Source organism: Drosophila ananassae, chromosome 2L, assembly GCF_017639315.1.
Source record: "Drosophila ananassae strain 14024-0371.13 chromosome 2L, ASM1763931v2, whole genome shotgun sequence".
Lineage (NCBI taxonomy): Eukaryota > Metazoa > Arthropoda > Insecta > Diptera > Drosophilidae > Drosophila > Drosophila ananassae.
The window spans coordinates 7700176-7717004 of NC_057927.1; the positions used below are offsets into that span (position 1 = coordinate 7700176).

The following is a 16829-nucleotide window of genomic DNA, read 5'->3' on the forward strand; positions in this document are numbered from 1 at the left end:
CTATGAAAAAATAAAAAATTAATATTCACATATATAAATAATTTTATAAAATTAATAAAATCTATTGTTTAATATTTTATTTAAATTAAATAATGGAAATATGGAATGGAACGGAATAATAGAAAAAAATGTATGCAAATTCTTAAAAAATAAAACAATATTAGGCTTTGGTTAATAATATAATAAAAAAATATTATTTTCTAAACAGTTACCTGTAAATTTAAAAATTATATTCTAATTTTATAAAACTATGCGTAACGAACGATATTCAAAAGCTTTCAAGTGGCAAATTTGAAGTGTGACCATAACTATGTTGGGATTGTATCGACGAGTGACTCTCGGCCACACCATTTATACTTTTCCAAGATGTCCTTTAAGGTAAGCCTTTTCACGAAAATATGAATTAACTTGGCATAAATCGATTTTGCCTTTGACCATGACCCAGCCAATCGATCCAAAACGCGATGAGATCCGTCGCTACCTGGAGCGTGGCAGCGTGCTGGACTCGCTCACTAAAATCTTCATACGTGTGATCAAGGAGCGCCCGGAGAATCCGATGGAGTACATCCGGAACAACATCGGGGTGGTGCGCCACCAGCACGACAAGTACGAGCGGCTGCAGCAGGACCTCCAGGTAGCCAACGAGGAGATTCAACGCCTGCGTGGAATCATTAACAGCATTAATCCGGAGGTGCTTCAGGGCCACACACCCATTGCCCAGGCGGAGCCTCAAGAATCTTCTGAATCTCAGGCTGCAGGTGGGGAAAGAAATGAGCCAGTCGAGCAGCAGGAGAACGGATCCCAGGAAGCCGCCGCACCAGTGGTGCAGGAGCTTTCTGCTGCAGTGGAGGCCTGCCAAATCGAAGAAAAGAAAGAAAATGACAGTCCGGCAGCAGTGCCAGATGCAGCTAATCCAAGCCCAACATCCGTCCAGATTGAGGCCAACACTTCCACCGACAATACCGAGTAGATCTCACAATCTCGAAACCAAACATCCCATTAGATTACACAATAATTTAAAAAGTGTAAAGTATTTTCTTATAAATAAATGTAAATAAAGCAAAGAAGCTCAGCGTACGTATTATGGATTTTTCAAATATTTATTGAAATCAGTTTCATACACGTTTTATATCATTTGTTTATTAATACAAAGGATTATTGATAATACATATTAATAATAGTTAATTTTTAAAAAAACACATCTTAAAAATGATAGAGAAGAGGATGGCGAACGGAAAGAAAGGTTGCAGTTGTATGATTGCGGAATTGAATGCAAAATAATATAAATTTCTTTTATTATGGGCTTTGTATTTGTAGGTTCCATTTGATCTAATCAGACTGATGATGGGGGGTGGGGTGGACGAACAAAAACTGATTAATTTCTCTTTCAAATTGAAGGTCAAAACATCGTCATATATGTTTATATTTCACTTCTTGGCAAGCGTTCTCCTCACTTAACGTTTTCCCTTTTTCGATTTTTTGTATTTTCATAATTTGCTTCATTATCCTAAGGCCAAAGAGCGCTACTGGGCCCCTTCTAATATGTTTTGTGACCGACTAAGGTTCAGTCACTGTCCGTATGTCTAGTCCAATTTGATGACCTGTTTTTCTAGTGTTTAAAATTTGGACAAAACGCATTTTCTCAGGTCTGTGGGTGGTGTGTGTGTATAGTATGTGTGTATATATGTGTGTGTTTTTGTATAAATGTGTGTGTGGGTGGATGGACTGTTCGGTAAAATTTAAAGATATAAATTTAGGGACTGGAGCAGTTATTAAAAATAAATATGTTTGCTTTTAATCATGGTTTTTTTTTTTTCAAATGTGTTTTCTCTCTAATTGCGAATCAAATCTCAATGGGTTAAAACTTCATTCTCATTTCGGAGCTCAAGGATCATGCTTCTCCAGTCATCCACCAGGTGCTGGCTGCTGGCTACGTTGGTATTGGTTTTCCGCGGAATTGGACTCGCCCTAGCTGTCGATAAAAGTGACCAAAAACAGAGATAAGGTTGGCATGAGTGATTCACAACTAGTTAGTTTCTTTTGTTAGCTTCCCACTTACGTTCCGTCCATGATCTGATGTGTTTCAAGCATTTTTATTTCTGGTTGTTGGTGTGTTTTTGTTTTGTTTCTTGGTTGGTTGGTTGTATTTGTTGTATAGAAAAGGACTGTGTATGCGATATTACTTTTTACGTTTGTCAGCCGGCTTGAGGATCTGGAACGAGCACATCAGCGTTTCGTCCACCGACATCATGGCGCCGGCATTGTCGAACTCTCCACAATAGTTGGGCGCCGAGAAGAGCGTAACCAGCTGGCGCTTCGCAAAGAACTCGTAGCCATCCTCGACCACCTGATGGGCACGACAGATGAGATCGAACTCGTGCTTCTGCAAGAATTTGGCCACTACTTCTGCGCCAAAGGTAAAGCTGACTCCGCGATCGTTCTCTCCCCAGCCCATAGTGTCTTTGTCCGGATCGGACCACAGCAGATCGCAGAGCAGACCCTGGTCCGGCACGTCGGTGGGGCGCATGATGCGTCGAATTTGCTCCATGGAGGTCAGATCAGGACTAAGGCCGCCGTGGCAGCAGAAGATCTTCTCGTCGACAATAGCCGCCACTGGCAGGCAGTTGAAGCAGTCCGTGAACGTCTTCCACAGCTTGATGCTGTAGCGCCGCTTGCACTCGTCGTAGAAGCCATAGATACGATTGATGCTGGCGCACTCATGGTTTCCGCGCAGCAGGAAGAAATTTTCCGAGTATTTGATCTTATAAGCGAGCAACAAGCAGATCGTCTCAAGCGATTGCTTGCCGCGATCAACGTAATCGCCCAGGAACAGGTAGTTCGACTCCGGAGGGAAACCACCGTACTCGAACAGACGCAGCAAGTCGTAGTACTGACCGTGAATGTCGCCACAGATCTTCAGCGGCGCTTCCAGTTCCAAGAGGATGGGCTGCGAGAGAAAAATCTCGCGCGACTTGAGGCAGAGGCCTCGAATTTCGCCCTCAGAAAGCTGTACGTTCTTGCCTGGCCGTGCCCCACGCACCTCAAGAAGTCGCGATATTATGCTGTCGATATTCATTAAGTCGCCCATGTTTCCTCAATTGCTACGTTGCGCTGGTGGTGCTCCTGCTGCTGCTGGTGTCGTGAGTGCCTCGAACGATGGTTGCTTTCGCCGAAATAGCCTCGAAATGTTTAGTTTTTCAATTCTATTTCTGCAAAATACTTTTCACAGCTAACTAGTATGAAAAATTTCTCCAGTGTGTCCACATTGCCCAGTCACACTTTCGGATAGTCTGGCAGTGCCAAGGACGCCATTTTGTCCAATCGATAGCTTATTCGATTTAATAATCAATTTTCATCAACATTCTGGTAACGCTACCACGCCCCTTTTTTAGAGTTGTAAAACGCAAAAATGCGCGAAAAAACGAACTTTTAAAAATAAATATAATGTTTTAAAAGTAGTTTTAAATACAGTCAGATATATCATACATAGATAACTTCAATATTTAATTGATTCGAATCAAATTTTCAATTTTCAAAACCTTTCGGACATTAATTCGAATCGCCATCATATAGTTTGCCTATAATATATAAAATATTCCAATATTTTTTTAAATTTAAATGCTCTGATTATAAAAAGGTTTCTTTTCAAGAGATTTTCTTTTTGAAATCTGGCAGAGCCATGCCCGCCCTTTCGATATCTTTCGGACTTGTTTTTTCAATTAAATTAATTAACTGTTAAATTAAGCGGGCTTGCTCTTGAAAAAATGTATTTAACAGATATTATAAAGGGAAAAGTAGATAATTCCGTGTACTTCATAGCGGAAATTGGACAGAATCATCAGGGATGCTTGGAAATGGCAAAAAAAATGATTTTAGAAGCCAAGAAAGCTGGCTGTCATTGTGTAAAGTTCCAGAAGTCTGACTTGAAAGCGAAGTTCACTCGATCTGCCCTAGATCGGGAATATATTAGCGAGAATTCTTGGGGAAAAACCTATGGAGAACACAAGGAGTATCTCGAGTTTTCCAAAGAACAGTATATTGAGCTACAAGCTTACAGCCGTGAAATAAATGTGGACTTTACAGCATCCGCCATGGATGAGGTAACAATCCATTAATTGAGCGAAAAGTTTATTTTCTATAATCTGATTATCAAAATTTTAAAAATCATACATTTTGTAACTTGCATATAATTTTATTTTTAAGAATATGCACTTCAAATTTATAAAAAAAAATTTGTATAAAAATACTGTTATTGAATGATGTTATATTATGATGCAATATTTCAATTTCTTTACAGAATTCCTTGGACTTCCTGGTCGACTTGAGTGTTCCCTTTATTAAAATCGGTTCAGGAGATGCCAACAACTTTTCACTTCTCAGAAAAGCAGCTAAACTGGACATACCATTGGTTATCTCCACGGGTATGCAAACCATGGATACGGTTGAGAAGATTGTCCAAACTATGGAGGATGCTGGAAAGAAAGACTACGCCCTGATGCACTGCGTCTCAGCTTACCCAACTATGCCCGAAGACTGTAATCTTCAACTGATTAGAGTCTTCAAAGGGCGTTTTCCAAATGTGACAATTGGATACTCTGGACATGAATTAGGTATTTTGCTTACCCAGGCCGCTGTTTTGCTGGGAGCTCGAATAGTAGAGCGTCATTATACGTTGGACAAAAATCAAAAAGGCTCAGACCAACGTTGCTCCCTAGAGCCCCAAGAGCTTCGAGAGTTAGTAGAACAGGTCAAGCAATTTGAGTTGAACAATAACCCTTATCCTACGGGGGATGTAATGCAGAAACTAAATGGAGGCCAAGATCTTGCGACTGCTCTGCAAGATGTTCGGGAGAAAGAAATTTTACCCTGTGAGCTACCATGCCGAAACAAGTTAGGGAAATCCATTGTAGCAGCTCGCAGCCTTTCCAAAGGCCATATCCTGGAACCAACGGATATGGCCATCAAAGTAAGCCACCCCAGCGGCGAGACAGCTGAAAATCATTTCAATTTAATCGGAAAAGAATTGATTGTCGATGTTGGTGAGGATGATCCCATAACTGGGAGTATGCTATTTATTTAGGGCATAAGACTTTTTCAAATACATGAAGTGCAAAGTGAAATAAATATGAACATATATAAGCAGTATTGCTTTATTCGGCTCCATCATCGCTGCCATCGTCTTCGTTTTCATTTTCAATCATATCAATGTCCTCCTCAAGGTCGCCTTCTTTTTTATCCGTGGGTTTCTCGTAGACGGCGTTCAGCGGGGAGACGCAGACTCCGTTCCAGACGGACATCTCACGCACGATGCTTGTGTTGCCCTCAATGCCCAGGATGTGCTTGTACCCTCCGTGGGCTAGAACACGCAGTAACGTCTGGGCAGTGTAGCAACAGACATCCTGCTGCTCGAGCGTCATCGCTGTGTGCACCCTGATGTGTCCCGGTTCGGTTGGGTCAGTAATGCCAGCGGAACCGGGCAGAAATAATCCAGCAGAGAGCAGCTGGAAGACGCGGCGAAAGGCGAGGTTGATTGGAAGTGCCTGCCGCGACGGGTTGTTCATGATGGCCAAGTGCGCGATCAGGTCGAGCATCCAGGCGGAAAGTGGCGAGAACGCATCAAAGCGTCGTGTCAGATCCTTAAGAATGCGGATCAATACCTTAATGGAAGAGTGGTGAGCGTTTTCCTCAAACCACCGGGTGTGTCGAATGGCCGCCAAGTGACTCTGCATTAGCTTGTGGTCCATATGAATCTCTGGCTCCAACTTGCGCAAGTTCTGCGGCAAAGTGGCAATCATGATACGCACTTTGGCGTGCATGTTGGCAACGTCGAAACCGCGCTCGTGCGTCTGAATTGTGTGCTGGTCGCCTTTGGTCAGCACTTCGGTCTTCATGCTAGCCTTCAAATCAGTCTCCACCTTCTTGGCCAAGGCATCAACGGCCTCCTTGGTAGGCAGTGTTTTGAGAATGACCACAATGTCGGCAACATTATTGCCAGTGAGAATTGTGCCTTTCTTAAATGAGCCCACCTGGCGAACCTCCTCCAACTGCTACGAATTTAACGAGATAATAAGCATTGAGAACTTCGCCTAAGAAAACAAAATACTTACACAAGTAGTGAGATCTCCAGGAGCCAAAACAAGATTGTCCAGCACCGCCTGCACCTTGGTAACCAGGTTACCAATAGCTGTCTGTTCGGTGGGAGTGGGGCTCAAGTCCTGGTTGCGCTTCAGCAGGGCCTGCGAGAATCAAAAAGTAAAAAGATTTTAATAAAAACTTCTCCACCCATGTGCGTTTATTGATTTACCGCTGTCAAGGCAGAGTCGTCAACAGTACCGGCTTGCGGCACTTTGGGAAAGAAAACCTCTGCCAGGGTCAAGTCGAAAGGATGGCGGGGCACGAAAGTCTTCTTGAACGGTGGCCGGATGCCCCCACGCATGGGGCGTCCTCCTCGAAGAGCTCCGCGAACCATATTTCTGTGAGGATGAATTTTTACTTATTTTTCTGAACGCCGGAGCGTTTTTGGGGATGAGAAAAAACTAGTGAAGAGCCAATATCCAATAGACGATTCTATCGATATCGGACGGAGGATGCCCAGACTTATTTGGGATTTTCCGCATTCGGTCACACCGACGTTCAATTGCTGTGTCATTTTTGTTTCTCTGCAAAGTCGGCGTTTTTATTTTATACAAAAAAGTACTGCTGCTAAAGCCTATTAAATATGGCTAGTGAACGCTACAGCTTTTCTCTGACCACCTTTAGGTAAGTGTATCTTACAAAAAAGAGGATTTCACAAGTTTTCCTCTTACAAACTTAACCTGCAGCCATGACTGGCAATAAACACAATTTTTGCATTTCAGTCCCTCCGGAAAGTTGGTCCAATTGGAGTATGCCCTGGCGGCTGTGTCCGGCGGTGCTCCCTCCGTGGGCATAATGGGTGAGTTCCTATATTTCTGACTACCAGAGCGAGATGGTAAAAATTTGTACATCCACATAGCTTCCAATGGCGTAGTCATTGCTACAGAGAACAAACACAAGTCGCCGCTCTATGAGGAGCACAGTGTGCACCGCGTTGAAATGATCAACAAGCATATCGGCATGGTATACTCAGGTATGGGTCCGGACTACAGGCTACTGGTTAAGCAGGCCCGCAAGATCGCCCAGACCTACTACCTGACCTACAAGGAGCCCATCCCGGTTTCCCAACTGGTGCAGCGTGTAGCTACTCTCATGCAAGAATACACCCAGTCCGGGTAGGAAACAAATTTAATGATCTGCTTTTGTAAAATTTTTGTCAAACAATTTGTTTCTCCAGAGGCGTGCGTCCTTTCGGTGTTTCCCTACTGATCTGTGGCTGGGACAACGGGCGCCCTTATTTATACCAGTCCGATCCCTCAGGCGCCTACTTCGCATGGAAGGCTACTGCCATGGGCAAGAATGCAGTGAACGGCAAGACTTTCCTTGAGAAACGGTAGGCACAAAAAATGAAACACCAAAGTTCACAAATTCATAAATACATTTCTTTAACAGGTACAGCGAAGAGCTGGAGCTGGACGATGCTGTTCACACTGCCATTTTAACCCTTAAAGAAGGATTCGAGGGAAAAATGACTGCTGACAACATTGAGGTCGGAATCTGCAACGAGGAAGGATTCCAGCGTCTGGACCCTGCCCAAATTAAGGATTACTTGGCCAACATCCCTTAAATGATAAGCGCCCGTTAGAAGAACCCAAGCTAAGCTTTTTTTTGATAAGTTCGGGACATTAAAAACGAATAAAATTTTCATCAGTGGTGTTATTTGAAGTGAATGGAAATACAAAATTCGTGTTTTAAGAGTAGTAATCGAGTTCAGTTGGCTTCGATGTTTTCAATATATCCTGCACAGGTTTGTGGATCGAAGACGAAAAGATTTCGGTGAGGCGCTTCCAACTTTGTGACCACCTTGATGACTTCCTGAGCGACTACACCACCAACTATAGCAACAGCGGGAGAGATTTGAGCGAAAAGAACACCTAGAGCTTCGTCAGCCAGGGAAGAATTGGGCACCTGGTCATCGCGAATACCGCGCAGCAGTTCCAAATCAGCCTCACGCGTCTTATAGCTAGGATCCCGCTTGTGAGTGGACCGGAACTTTTGCAAGACGTTCAGCAGAAGGAGGCCTGGTCCAGATTTCTTCAATTTTCGCTGAAAGCTGCGCGAGGATGTTTCCAAATTCAACCAGGTAGAGTAGCCAGGGTACTCCATTTCTCGTTGCACTGGAGTCGAAGATAGCTCGTACTTGGTCTTCTCATTGGGCTTGGTTGATGCTTTCGGGATGTACTTCACCAAATCTCTGAAAAATAAGGAATAGTTTATACGTTGATGCTAACTTTAGAAAGTGCAACGTACTCGACGTATTTGTGCTTCTGCAGACTGGCAAAGTAAAATCCAAACATGCCCCAGACATCAGTCGCGTAGAACTTAACTCCCAACTCCCGGCAAATGTTGTCGACGCGCAGGAGCTCCTCGTTGGTCTCGCCGCTTACCACAACTACGTCAAAATCGGCAAAGAACTCGGACGTCTTCTCCTTGAGGGACTGGGTATCGGCCGAGATGTCCACCATGGGGTTAAGAGCACGTGCCCGCAATAAAGATGCCTCGGCGCGGTTGCTTCCCAGGGATTCCCGGGCAGCCAGGAACTGTGAGCAGAAGTCCGCCTCGGTGACTGGCTTATCGTCGAGCAACTTAACCGAGTTCACTCCGGACAGAATGATGTTTTTTGTTATTTCGGCACCAAGACCGCTTAAACCAGCAATTAGAATCCTAGCAGTGCGCAGTCTGAAATCAAAAATGATGTACTTGATGTATGAACAGTCAGAATTGAAAAAAGCCGGCTGCACTTACCGTTTTTGCGACTCCAGGCCCCAGAGCCGAATCTGTCGATCGTACAGCTCGTTCTCCGCCTCCGTAAGTTCCACGGCCGGCTCATTAGTGTCCACTTCCATGCCCATCTTTATTATTATACTTTTAAGCACTTTTTATTGCAAATTTCTTTTTTTGCGAAATTTCAGAGACGCCGCCAAAAAGCACTAACGCTTCGAGATAAAAATCCCGAAAGAAGGAAAAGAGTTGCCACCATCGCAATTTCGATTGCCGGCAACCCTGTAATAAAATTCCGATTGAATTGTTTTTAACAAACTTGACAAATAATTAATTTTCCGGTAAGCCTAATCTTGCTTTATGATATCTTGTTATTAATTGATTCCTTATTGCCACAGATCATGTTGCGCAAATTCGGGAGTCTAGCGGGACGACAACTGAGGCAGCAGGCACGTTTCCCAGCTGTACGCACATTCTCGGCTACAAATGCCCTACGTAAAGGTAAGTCCGTTACCGACAATGACATAATATCGGAAGATAACCATCCTGACCACCTTCGCAGATGCGGCTGCACAGACAGAGGCCGACGCTCCCCCGCCCATAAACATTTTGGTGGAGAAGGACAAGAACATCACGTTGATCGGGATCAACCGGCCTCAGCAACGGAATGCCATAGACTCGCATACTGCCGCTCAGTTGTGCGAAGCTTTTGCCAATTTTGAATCGGATGACACTTCTCCGGTGGCCGTACTTTACGGCGTGGGCGGCTCCTTCTGCTCCGGCTTTGACATCCTCGAGATGAGCACCGACGACAAGGAGGAGATCAGCGTGGACATCCTCATGCGACCGGAGGGATCAGTTGGTCCGACGCGTCGTCAGATCAAAAAGCCGGTTGTATGCGGTATCAATGGCTACTGCATTGCCAATGGTCTGGAACTGGCACTCATGTGCGACCTGCGCGTGATGGAGGAGTCAGCTGTTCTGGGCTTCTTCAACCGTCGCTTTGGCGTTCCCATGTTGGACGGCGGTACTATTCGATTGCCCACCTTGATTGGATTGTCACGTGCTCTTGACCTGATACTCACCGGACGCCCCGTGGGTTCCCAGGAAGCCCACGATATTGGTCTGGTTAACCGCATTGTGCCAACGGGCACGGCGTTGGGCAATGCCCTCGAGTTGGCCTCGTGTCTGGCCAAGTTCCCTCAGCGTGCCCTAATCCACGACCGAAACTCTGTCTACTCGGGAGCCTTTGAGACGACTTCCTTCCATCAGGCCGTGCAGAACGAAGTGATGTACACTTCTCGCGAAATTATTGAAGACATGCAGAATGGCATCAAATGGTTCAACCAGAGTAGGTTTTTTTCTTTAAATTTTTTTGGAACAAAATGGCTAATATTTTTTTTAAATTTTAGCTTTCAAGCCGGAAACCACTCACTCTTGGCTGAAGAGAGATCGCTCTATGGCCGATTGGGATGACGAGGATGTGGCTGAAGCTGCTGCCGAAAAGGAAAAGCAGAAGCAGGCTGAGGAGGCTGCTTTGGCGCAGGCCGAAAAACAAAAGTCAGAAGAGAAGAACAACAAAAAGACAAAAAAGGTCGAGGAAAAGCCAGCAACAGACTGTAAAGATCCAAAGGACACGCCAAAGAAATAGTTGCGTCCCATCAAAACAAAATTTATTGTTCAAATCATAAACTCTGTACATAACACCCTCATAAGAATCTTAAAATTGAGCCATTCGACTTGTTAACTTATTACGTATATAACTATAAAACGAACTTCTGATCTACTTGATTTGGATTTTCTTTAATGATTGAAGCTTAATCACATTATGATAGAAAGTAACCAACATTTAATGCCTCGGAACATTGTGATAGAAAGTAATCCACATTTAATGCCTCGGAATATTAGATGATTCACTTAAATTGCTTGTGATTGGAGCGTTGGATTTTTTTTGGCCGAAATGTCTTGGCCAAGAGAAGCACATCTTAATGTAGCAAGGAGTGTACTAATAAATATCCGAATCACTATCAAGAGAGAAAAAATTGTTTACAATCCTCTACAGCGATTATCTTCTTAGAAAATTATCGGGATAATTGTCATTATCAGTACTTCAATTAACCTTTTCAAACGTTGTAACTACTTGATTGTGTCTCAAGTAGTTGGACACCGTATTCACTGAGTAAAAGATAAGCCAAGCGGCACCACTATTGAGCCTTATTTTTTATAAATAATGTGTCTCAACTTAAGTAAAGACGTTAATTACAAGTTTATTTCGAAGCGATTGGACGTGTTTTATTTTTAAGAAAGAATTCTTTAACTTTGTTATCCTTCAATTCAAACAATTCGTAAAAAAGTCCTTCAAATATATAAAGGACTAAAGTTAATCAAAGGTAAGCGCGTGATTTAAAAATATTTGGACTAAAAACTAAAGTGAATCATTATGGTATCAGTGCTTTATAAATGTGAACCTTGCTTGGCTGAAAAATATTGTTAGGACGTGGCCTTTGAAATAATAAACAGGTTTATAGTTCATTTGTCAGATCATTCCACTGTCGAGATTTGATAACTCAATTATTATTACTTGAGGGTGATTCACTTTATGTGTCTGGACAATGTCCAGGAGTGGATCCCGTGCAACGTCAGTCGCACTTTGAGCTATTTGAAAACTGTGAAACATTTTACTAATCAACATATTGAAAATAAAATAGGAGATAACGAAGATGGTAAAATAAATTAATTCAATGTACTAATCGGTTTAATCCGAGCTTCGAATAGTATAGGATTTACATACTAAACATAGTTGTAATTCAGAACTGGCTGTAAACGGTTGTAAAAAGGATCTAATTCCGAGAGTGTAAGGAGCTTTGAAACCTTAAACTTGGACACAACTTGGGTGAGTCCTTGTGGTTATCCCTAAACAGGCATAATTTCTAACTGAAATCAATAGCTTATATTTGAGGAAGTTTCTCCAATGTTAAGTTTTGTGTCGATTAGAGGTTTATTTGGTTTCCTATAAGTTGAAATTTGAGTTTCCCCCTTTTTTCCGCATTCACATTTGCAGTTCATTATCCATTCAATGTCAAAAATAAAAATTGAAGGTGAAAATGCAATTCTTTCGTGTGCAAAAACATGTGCATAATTATCTAAGTGCATAGATAGAAACGTTTCGCGTATCGGAAGAGATATCTAATGGTTAGTTACTCATTGCAGTCGTAGAAGCAATGCCACCCAACTCGAAAGAAAGCACGGACAAGTGCACTGGACTAGCGTCCGAAGTGCCCGGAACTGTGGATGATGGATCATCCAAGCAAACGGGAGTTCTCTTCGAGGCCGATGTGGAGACAAATGATGGTGACTTGGCCGTGTCCACCGTCGAATTCAAGCGAGCCGAGAAGAGGAAACTGGAACTGGTCTGGCGAAACATCATTTTATTCGCGTATGTCCATCTGGCTGCTCTATATGGCGGATACTTGATGTTCACCCAGGCAAAGTTGGCCACTACAATTTTCGGTAAGGATTTCAATACGATTTTTATGTCCTTCTCTAATAGTATATCCTGAAGCGGCTGGCCTCTACATATGCGGAATGCTTGGGATTACTGGCGGTGCCCACCGACTCTGGGCGCACCGATCCTACAAGGCCAAGTGGCCTTTGCGCCTCATCCTGATCGTTTTCAATACGATAGCCTTCCAGGATGCCGCCTACCACTGGGCCCGAGATCATCGGGTTCATCACAAATTTTCGGAGACGGACGCGGATCCGCACAACGCCACCAGAGGCTTCTTTTTTTCGCATGTGGGTTGGCTTCTCACCAAAAAACATCCGGACGTAAAGGCCAAGGGAAAGATTCTTGATCTGTCCGATCTGCATGCCGATCCCATCCTAATGTTCCAAAAAAAGTAAGTAAAATGTTGATTTTTGTAAGTTTTTTATTAATTATCTAATTGATTTATTTTTGGTAGACACTATTTTGTTTTAATGCCGCTGGCCTGCTTTATCCTTCCAACCATTATCCCGGTGCTCTGCTGGAATGAGTCCTTGACTTGTGGGTGGCTAGTGGCCACCATGTTCCGATGGTGCTTCCAACTGAACATGACGTGGTTGGTGAACAGCGCAGCTCACAAATTCGGCGGTCGTCCTTATGACAAGTAAGCGATCATCAATTAAATCTTTTTATTAGAAGATTTTTAAATGTATATATCCTGCAGGAACATGAATCCCTCGGAAAACGCCTATGTTGCGACAATGACCTTCGGGGAGGGCTGGCACAACTACCATCATGTCTTTCCCTGGGACTACAAGACATCCGAGTGGGGCAACCGCCTGAACATGACGGCCAGATTCATAGATCTTTTCGCCAAGATCGGCTGGGCTTATGATCTCAAGTCGGTGGCTCCGGACACAGTCAAGAGGCGGGTATGGCGGACTGGCGATGGCAGCCACGAGCTGTGGGGCTGGGGTGACAAGGATCTCACGCCGGAAGATGCCAAGGATGTGCTTTTTGTGGACAAGATGAACTAGTGAAGCTTCTGATCTCTAGAACTATAAGGAACATGGTGTGATTACTTATTTTTTTATATTATATATAAATATTATTAAATATTAAATATATACAAACTAAAACTAATTGTAATGTTTTGTTTTATTTATGCGCAGTTTTAAAAGGTAAACATCCTCAAGTTCAATGGCTTCGAGTTAGGCGCTTAGTACATTATTTTAATTAAGTCTTTAAGGGCTCCTTAATTTGACAACTTCGACCCAATGGAAACTGGGTCGCATCACTTAGTACTATCAACAAAAATAGTATCATTACGAGATATAATTTGACGAGTGACTTTTGGTGGTTAATTTGAATTTTAAATGATTCAATTTCTGTCACTCTCGGATCTTTCCCAATCTTGGAATCAATTGGAAAGTTGCAATAAAAGAAAGTGGTCGATTCCAATCCAATCAGTGTGCTTTAAGTTAAATGAAATACAAATATAGGGATTCCGATTCTGTTAACATTGAAGTTTAAGAATCGTACTGTTTAGTTCAAGTTCTTCTTAACATGGCCCCGTACAGCAGATCCATAGAAGCACCAGACAACTGGAAAAGTGACGACGCTCCCTCGGAACAGACGGGAGTACTCTTCGACTGCGATGTGGAGACCATCGACGGAGGGCGGCTGATAGACACCTGTAACCTGAAACGGGCGGATGACCGAAAACTGGTGTGGGTCTGGCGGAACATTATCCTGTTCGCAATGGTCCACCTGGCCGCCCTCTATGGCGGATACTTGATATTTGCAAAGGCCAAGTTCTACACCACCATATTTGGTATATTATTCTACATCTTAACCCCTGGATCGTACTAACTCCTATCTTAGCTGCCGTTCTATATAGCTGCGGAATGCTGGGCGTAACAGTAGGCGCCCATCGCCTGTGGTCTCATCGATCCTACAAAGCCAAGTGGCCAATGCGCCTGATCCTGACGATATTCAATACGATTGCGTTCCAGGATTCCATCTACCACTGGGTGCGCGACCACAGAATGCACCATAAGTACTCCGAAACTGATGCCGATCCGCACAACACTTCCAGGGGCTTCTTCTACTCGCACATTGGCTGGCTTCTCTGCAAGAAGCACCCGGAAGTGACGTTAAAGGGGAAGGGCCTTAATATGTCCGACCTTCGAAAGGATCCGTTGGTTATGTTCCAGCACAAGTGGGTGACATGTTCTTCTTTTAATCTAGTAATCTTTGCTTTAATTTCATTGTGTTTTTTTGGTAGGCACTATTACACTTTAATGCCCTTGTCCTGCTTCATCCTGCCCACAGTGCTACCCATGCTGTGCTGGAATGAGTCCTTGGAGTGTTCTCTCTTTGTGGCCACCTTGTTTCGCTGGTGCTTGCAACTGAACATGACCTGGTTGGTGAATAGCGCAGCTCACAAGTACGGTGGAAGACCCTATGACACGTAAGATCCAAAAACATTAATAGAACCGCCTTCCAATTGATTCTTCCCTTTCTGCCCAGAACCATGAATCCTTCACAGAATGCCTACGTTTCCGTGATGACTTTTGGGGAAGGCTGGCACAACTTTCACCACGTCTTTCCTTGGGACTATAGAACCTCTGAGCTGGGGAACTTCACCATGGGCTTGGGTACCATCTTCATCGACTTCTGTGGCACCCTCGGTTGGGCCTACGACCGTAAGTCGGTAACTCCGGACATGATCCAGAAGCGCTCGAAACGGACTGGAGACGGCAGCCATGCTCTGTGGGGATGGGGCGACAAGGACATGACCCCTGAAGAAAGGAAATATGTGATAGTTCATAAACGTAGAACGAAACGGAGATTATCTACCGGCGTGTCGGCAGCCCATTTCGTCAATAATTAACTCACTTAATTATAGTCTTCTTATGATAGTGTTAATGGTTTTATTCGTGCTAAATATATAACTGATATTTGTTATCGAAATACGGATTTTTTGTGTTTAATTGTGAGCAGCCGTTGCGGGTTGAGGGTTGGTCAGGTCGGAAATGATAAGCCTAATCGTTTTGCCGGCCGTTGTTGTCGTGGTCGTCGTCTGTAGGAAAGTTTTCGGTGGAAAGCTTGAGGGGATCACTTCTTTTGCGTATTCTCCTTCACCGCCAGCACTTTAAGGACTACGTCGGCCAAGGCCTGTGCATTGACGCCCACCTCCAGGAGCTCGAGACAGAGATCAAGCGCAGTCTTGGGCAGCCGGGAGTTGATGAGTGACGACATACCATGTAGGGCAATATGCAGGGGCGGCGATGTGTGCAAGCTAAGGAAACTACCACTGACTTTGTGGCCCCTCGGCACCGCTTCCGGCTCTCTCTTCCAGGCATGGGCATTAGTTTTTCCTTGTGACATTGTTTGTTTTATTTTCTGGTCGCGTTGACAATTTAGAAAATGTCAAAGCGATATTGGCTACGTAGGAAGGAGATCAATAGGCCTCCCATGACCGTGACCTTGTTCCAAAAGTGGAAAAGCTTCCGGTCGCGAATTTCAAAGTTCTCCTGAGCGAAGGGCTCGCGCCAAAAGGCGTAAGCATCCCAGCAGTGGATGGTTATGATCAGGATTAGCAGGGTAGCAGATATCTTAAGCCTATATCCGACCAATACCAACGTCACCAGTAGTTTTATTATGTACTTGTAGACCAGATGCCACAGCGGGCAGTCAAAATCATGGCAATTCAAGTAAGTGACCGCCAGGAAAGCGATCACTACCTCACAGCACGAATCAAGCATGGCTACAAAGAGAGCAGCGATCGCTCCCAGCACTTCAAGGTACATCAGAAAGCTCCGTGGCAGCGGATTAGTGGCGAGGCGCAAATGGGCCGCCATCCAAAGCATTCCGGTAGCCAAGACCTTCTCTTTTTTGGCCACAACCAAAATGGAGGCTATTAACTGAACCATTCCGAGTAGGAGAAGGTAGAGTTCGGCGAGATCAATTCCACAGTTCCAGGTCAAATTCAGCTCCATCGCCTTGAAGCGACAGTTCTTGATGCAGTCCATTCCATCCGCCACAAAATTGGACACGATCATGCAGCGCGCCACAGCCAAAAAGATAGACTTAAGAAGTTTTACTTGATTTGTTTCCATGATAGTAGGATCTATTATTTCTGAAACGCTCGATCTTGGATAATCGTTTGCTTTGATTTAAATTTTCTGATGTGACTGTCAAGGTTATACTGTTAAGATTAAACAATGAAGGCCAAAATCCAAATTGTATTATCGAATGCAACTTATCTTATTATTTCCGGAAAGGAATGGCTTTCTTATCACCCAAAACCCAAACGATGGCGTAATAATTGATTTTCTTGTTTGATTTCTATTAATATTCCTTTTTTCAATAAATATTTTTAAGTGGTTTTAGAATATATGAAATTTCTTTAATATATATTTTTCAAAAATAATTGAAAATATCAAAGATATCAAAAATATCAAAGTTCAAAATACACTCAATT

The 16829-nt window shown here is 43.6% G+C and overlaps 11 protein-coding genes across 13 annotated transcripts; 6 read left to right on the plus strand and 5 right to left on the minus strand.

Moving 5' to 3' along the window:
- Positions 1-279: 279 nt before the first annotated feature.
- LOC6500736 (c-Myc-binding protein homolog) lies at positions 280-1785 on the plus strand. Its single transcript, XM_001953780.4, has 2 exons — positions 280-378; positions 446-1785. Exons 1-2 carry the CDS (start codon positions 367-369, stop codon positions 968-970), a joined length of 537 nt encoding a protein of 178 aa, XP_001953816.1. The 5' UTR covers positions 280-366; the 3' UTR covers positions 971-1785.
- On the minus strand, positions 1121-3292 carry LOC6499833 (serine/threonine-protein phosphatase alpha-2 isoform). 2 transcript variants are annotated; one of them, XM_044718275.1, is made up of 2 exons: positions 2060-3292; positions 1121-1968 (listed from the first exon to the last, which is right to left on the minus strand). In XM_044718275.1, the coding sequence occupies exon 1, from the start codon at positions 3086-3088 to the stop codon at positions 2180-2182; it is 909 nt and encodes a 302-aa protein (XP_044574210.1). In that variant the 5' UTR covers positions 3089-3292; the 3' UTR covers positions 1121-1968; positions 2060-2179. The 2 variants fall into 2 exon arrangements, with proteins under 2 accessions (XP_044574210.1, XP_001953817.3); XM_001953781.4 differs by having other exon boundaries at positions 1121-1972.
- Positions 3293-3686: 394 nt separating this feature from the next.
- On the plus strand, positions 3687-5435 carry LOC6500737 (sialic acid synthase). Its single transcript, XM_001953782.4, has 2 exons — positions 3687-4100; positions 4298-5435. Exons 1-2 carry the CDS (start codon positions 3765-3767, stop codon positions 5078-5080), a joined length of 1119 nt encoding a protein of 372 aa, XP_001953818.2. The 5' UTR covers positions 3687-3764; the 3' UTR covers positions 5081-5435.
- LOC6499832 (interleukin enhancer-binding factor 2 homolog) lies at positions 5037-6574 on the minus strand. Its single transcript, XM_001953783.4, has 3 exons — positions 6305-6574; positions 6108-6236; positions 5037-6047 (listed from the first exon to the last, which is right to left on the minus strand). The coding sequence occupies exons 1-3, from the start codon at positions 6467-6469 to the stop codon at positions 5151-5153; spliced, it is 1191 nt and encodes a 396-aa protein (XP_001953819.1). The 5' UTR covers positions 6470-6574; the 3' UTR covers positions 5037-5150.
- Positions 6575-6600: 26 nt separating this feature from the next.
- LOC6500738 (proteasome subunit alpha type-2) lies at positions 6601-7782 on the plus strand. The gene is made up of 5 exons (XM_001953784.4): positions 6601-6759; positions 6858-6934; positions 6995-7250; positions 7313-7468; positions 7528-7782. The coding sequence occupies exons 1-5, from the start codon at positions 6719-6721 to the stop codon at positions 7700-7702; spliced, it is 705 nt and encodes a 234-aa protein (XP_001953820.1). The 5' UTR covers positions 6601-6718; the 3' UTR covers positions 7703-7782.
- LOC6499831 (SUMO-activating enzyme subunit 1) lies at positions 7777-9094 on the minus strand. Its single transcript, XM_001953785.3, has 3 exons — positions 8881-9094; positions 8386-8814; positions 7777-8329 (listed from the first exon to the last, which is right to left on the minus strand). The coding sequence occupies exons 1-3, from the start codon at positions 8985-8987 to the stop codon at positions 7846-7848; spliced, it is 1020 nt and encodes a 339-aa protein (XP_001953821.1). The 5' UTR covers positions 8988-9094; the 3' UTR covers positions 7777-7845.
- Positions 9072-10642, plus strand: LOC6500739 (probable enoyl-CoA hydratase echA8). Its single transcript, XM_001953786.4, has 4 exons — positions 9072-9197; positions 9255-9357; positions 9419-10207; positions 10269-10642. The coding sequence occupies exons 2-4, from the start codon at positions 9258-9260 to the stop codon at positions 10505-10507; spliced, it is 1128 nt and encodes a 375-aa protein (XP_001953822.1). The 5' UTR covers positions 9072-9197; positions 9255-9257; the 3' UTR covers positions 10508-10642.
- A 21-nt stretch (positions 10643-10663) lies between these two features.
- Positions 10664-13484, plus strand: LOC6500740 (acyl-CoA Delta-9 desaturase). Of its 2 annotated transcripts, none has more exons than XM_014911205.3 (5): positions 10664-11246; positions 12067-12366; positions 12419-12755; positions 12819-13004; positions 13065-13484. In XM_014911205.3, exons 2-5 carry the CDS (start codon positions 12078-12080, stop codon positions 13375-13377), a joined length of 1125 nt encoding a protein of 374 aa, XP_014766691.1. In that variant the 5' UTR covers positions 10664-11246; positions 12067-12077; the 3' UTR covers positions 13378-13484. The 2 variants fall into 2 exon arrangements, with proteins under 2 accessions (XP_014766691.1, XP_001953823.1); XM_001953787.4 differs by lacking the exon at positions 10664-11246 and adding an exon at positions 11623-11749.
- Positions 13485-13756: 272 nt separating this feature from the next.
- On the plus strand, positions 13757-15322 carry LOC6500741 (acyl-CoA Delta-9 desaturase). The gene is made up of 4 exons (XM_001953788.4): positions 13757-14174; positions 14225-14561; positions 14628-14813; positions 14873-15322. Exons 1-4 carry the CDS (start codon positions 13907-13909, stop codon positions 15234-15236), a joined length of 1155 nt encoding a protein of 384 aa, XP_001953824.1. The 5' UTR covers positions 13757-13906; the 3' UTR covers positions 15237-15322.
- Positions 15246-15820, minus strand: LOC6499829 (mitotic-spindle organizing protein 1). Its single transcript, XM_001953790.4, has one exon. It carries the CDS (start codon positions 15731-15733, stop codon positions 15461-15463), a length of 273 nt encoding a protein of 90 aa, XP_001953826.2. The 5' UTR covers positions 15734-15820; the 3' UTR covers positions 15246-15460.
- Positions 15766-16692, minus strand: LOC123256964. Its single transcript, XM_044718276.1, has one exon. It carries the CDS (start codon positions 16462-16464, stop codon positions 15766-15768), a length of 699 nt encoding a protein of 232 aa, XP_044574211.1. The 5' UTR covers positions 16465-16692.
- Positions 16693-16829: the final 137 nt, after the last annotated feature.

What these genes read in the sequence shown, in the direction of transcription:
- LOC6500740 (XM_014911205.3), top strand. Translation starts at nt 12,078, where the DNA reads ATGCCACCCAACTCGAAAGAAAGCACGGACAAGTGCACTGGACTAGCG. An exon ending in GTTGGCCACTACAATTTTCG is followed by an intron (nt 12,367 to 12,418) that starts GTAAGGATTTCA and finishes TATATCCTGAAG; the next exon opens with CGGCTGGCCTCTACATATGC. An exon ending in GGCGGTCGTCCTTATGACAA is followed by an intron (nt 13,005 to 13,064) that starts GTAAGCGATCAT and finishes TATATCCTGCAG; the next exon opens with GAACATGAATCCCTCGGAAA.
- LOC6500737 (XM_001953782.4), top strand. Translation starts at nt 3,765, where the DNA reads ATGTATTTAACAGATATTATAAAGGGAAAAGTAGATAATTCCGTGTAC. An exon ending in CAGCATCCGCCATGGATGAG is followed by an intron (nt 4,101 to 4,297) that starts GTAACAATCCAT and finishes ATTTCTTTACAG; the next exon opens with AATTCCTTGGACTTCCTGGT.
- LOC6500738 (XM_001953784.4), top strand. Translation starts at nt 6,719, where the DNA reads ATGGCTAGTGAACGCTACAGCTTTTCTCTGACCACCTTTAG. An exon ending in TTTTCTCTGACCACCTTTAG is followed by an intron (nt 6,760 to 6,857) that starts GTAAGTGTATCT and finishes TTTGCATTTCAG; the next exon opens with TCCCTCCGGAAAGTTGGTCC. An exon ending in TCCCTCCGTGGGCATAATGG is followed by an intron (nt 6,935 to 6,994) that starts GTGAGTTCCTAT and finishes ACATCCACATAG; the next exon opens with CTTCCAATGGCGTAGTCATT.
- LOC123256964 (XM_044718276.1), bottom strand. Translation starts at nt 16,464, where the DNA reads ATGGAAACAAATCAAGTAAAACTTCTTAAGTCTATCTTTTTGGCTGTG.
- LOC6499833 (XM_044718275.1), bottom strand. Translation starts at nt 3,088, where the DNA reads ATGGGCGACTTAATGAATATCGACAGCATAATATCGCGACTTCTTGAG.
- LOC6499831 (XM_001953785.3), bottom strand. Translation starts at nt 8,987, where the DNA reads ATGGGCATGGAAGTGGACACTAATGAGCCGGCCGTGGAACTTACGGAG. An exon ending in GGCCTGGAGTCGCAAAAACG is followed by an intron (nt 8,815 to 8,880) that starts GTAAGTGCAGCC and finishes TTTTGATTTCAG; the next exon opens with ACTGCGCACTGCTAGGATTC. An exon ending in CAGAAGCACAAATACGTCGA is followed by an intron (nt 8,330 to 8,385) that starts GTACGTTGCACT and finishes CTTATTTTTCAG; the next exon opens with AGATTTGGTGAAGTACATCC.
- LOC6499832 (XM_001953783.4), bottom strand. Translation starts at nt 6,469, where the DNA reads ATGGTTCGCGGAGCTCTTCGAGGAGGACGCCCCATGCGTGGGGGCATC. An exon ending in ACGACTCTGCCTTGACAGCG is followed by an intron (nt 6,237 to 6,304) that starts GTAAATCAATAA and finishes TGATTCTCGCAG; the next exon opens with GCCCTGCTGAAGCGCAACCA. An exon ending in CTGGAGATCTCACTACTTGT is followed by an intron (nt 6,048 to 6,107) that starts GTAAGTATTTTG and finishes TTAAATTCGTAG; the next exon opens with CAGTTGGAGGAGGTTCGCCA.
- LOC6500739 (XM_001953786.4), top strand. Translation starts at nt 9,258, where the DNA reads ATGTTGCGCAAATTCGGGAGTCTAGCGGGACGACAACTGAGGCAGCAG. An exon ending in TACAAATGCCCTACGTAAAG is followed by an intron (nt 9,358 to 9,418) that starts GTAAGTCCGTTA and finishes CCACCTTCGCAG; the next exon opens with ATGCGGCTGCACAGACAGAG. An exon ending in CATCAAATGGTTCAACCAGA is followed by an intron (nt 10,208 to 10,268) that starts GTAGGTTTTTTT and finishes TTTAAATTTTAG; the next exon opens with CTTTCAAGCCGGAAACCACT.
- LOC6500741 (XM_001953788.4), top strand. Translation starts at nt 13,907, where the DNA reads ATGGCCCCGTACAGCAGATCCATAGAAGCACCAGACAACTGGAAAAGT. An exon ending in GTTCTACACCACCATATTTG is followed by an intron (nt 14,175 to 14,224) that starts GTATATTATTCT and finishes CTCCTATCTTAG; the next exon opens with CTGCCGTTCTATATAGCTGC. An exon ending in GGTGGAAGACCCTATGACAC is followed by an intron (nt 14,814 to 14,872) that starts GTAAGATCCAAA and finishes CTTTCTGCCCAG; the next exon opens with AACCATGAATCCTTCACAGA.
- LOC6499829 (XM_001953790.4), bottom strand. Translation starts at nt 15,733, where the DNA reads ATGTCACAAGGAAAAACTAATGCCCATGCCTGGAAGAGAGAGCCGGAA.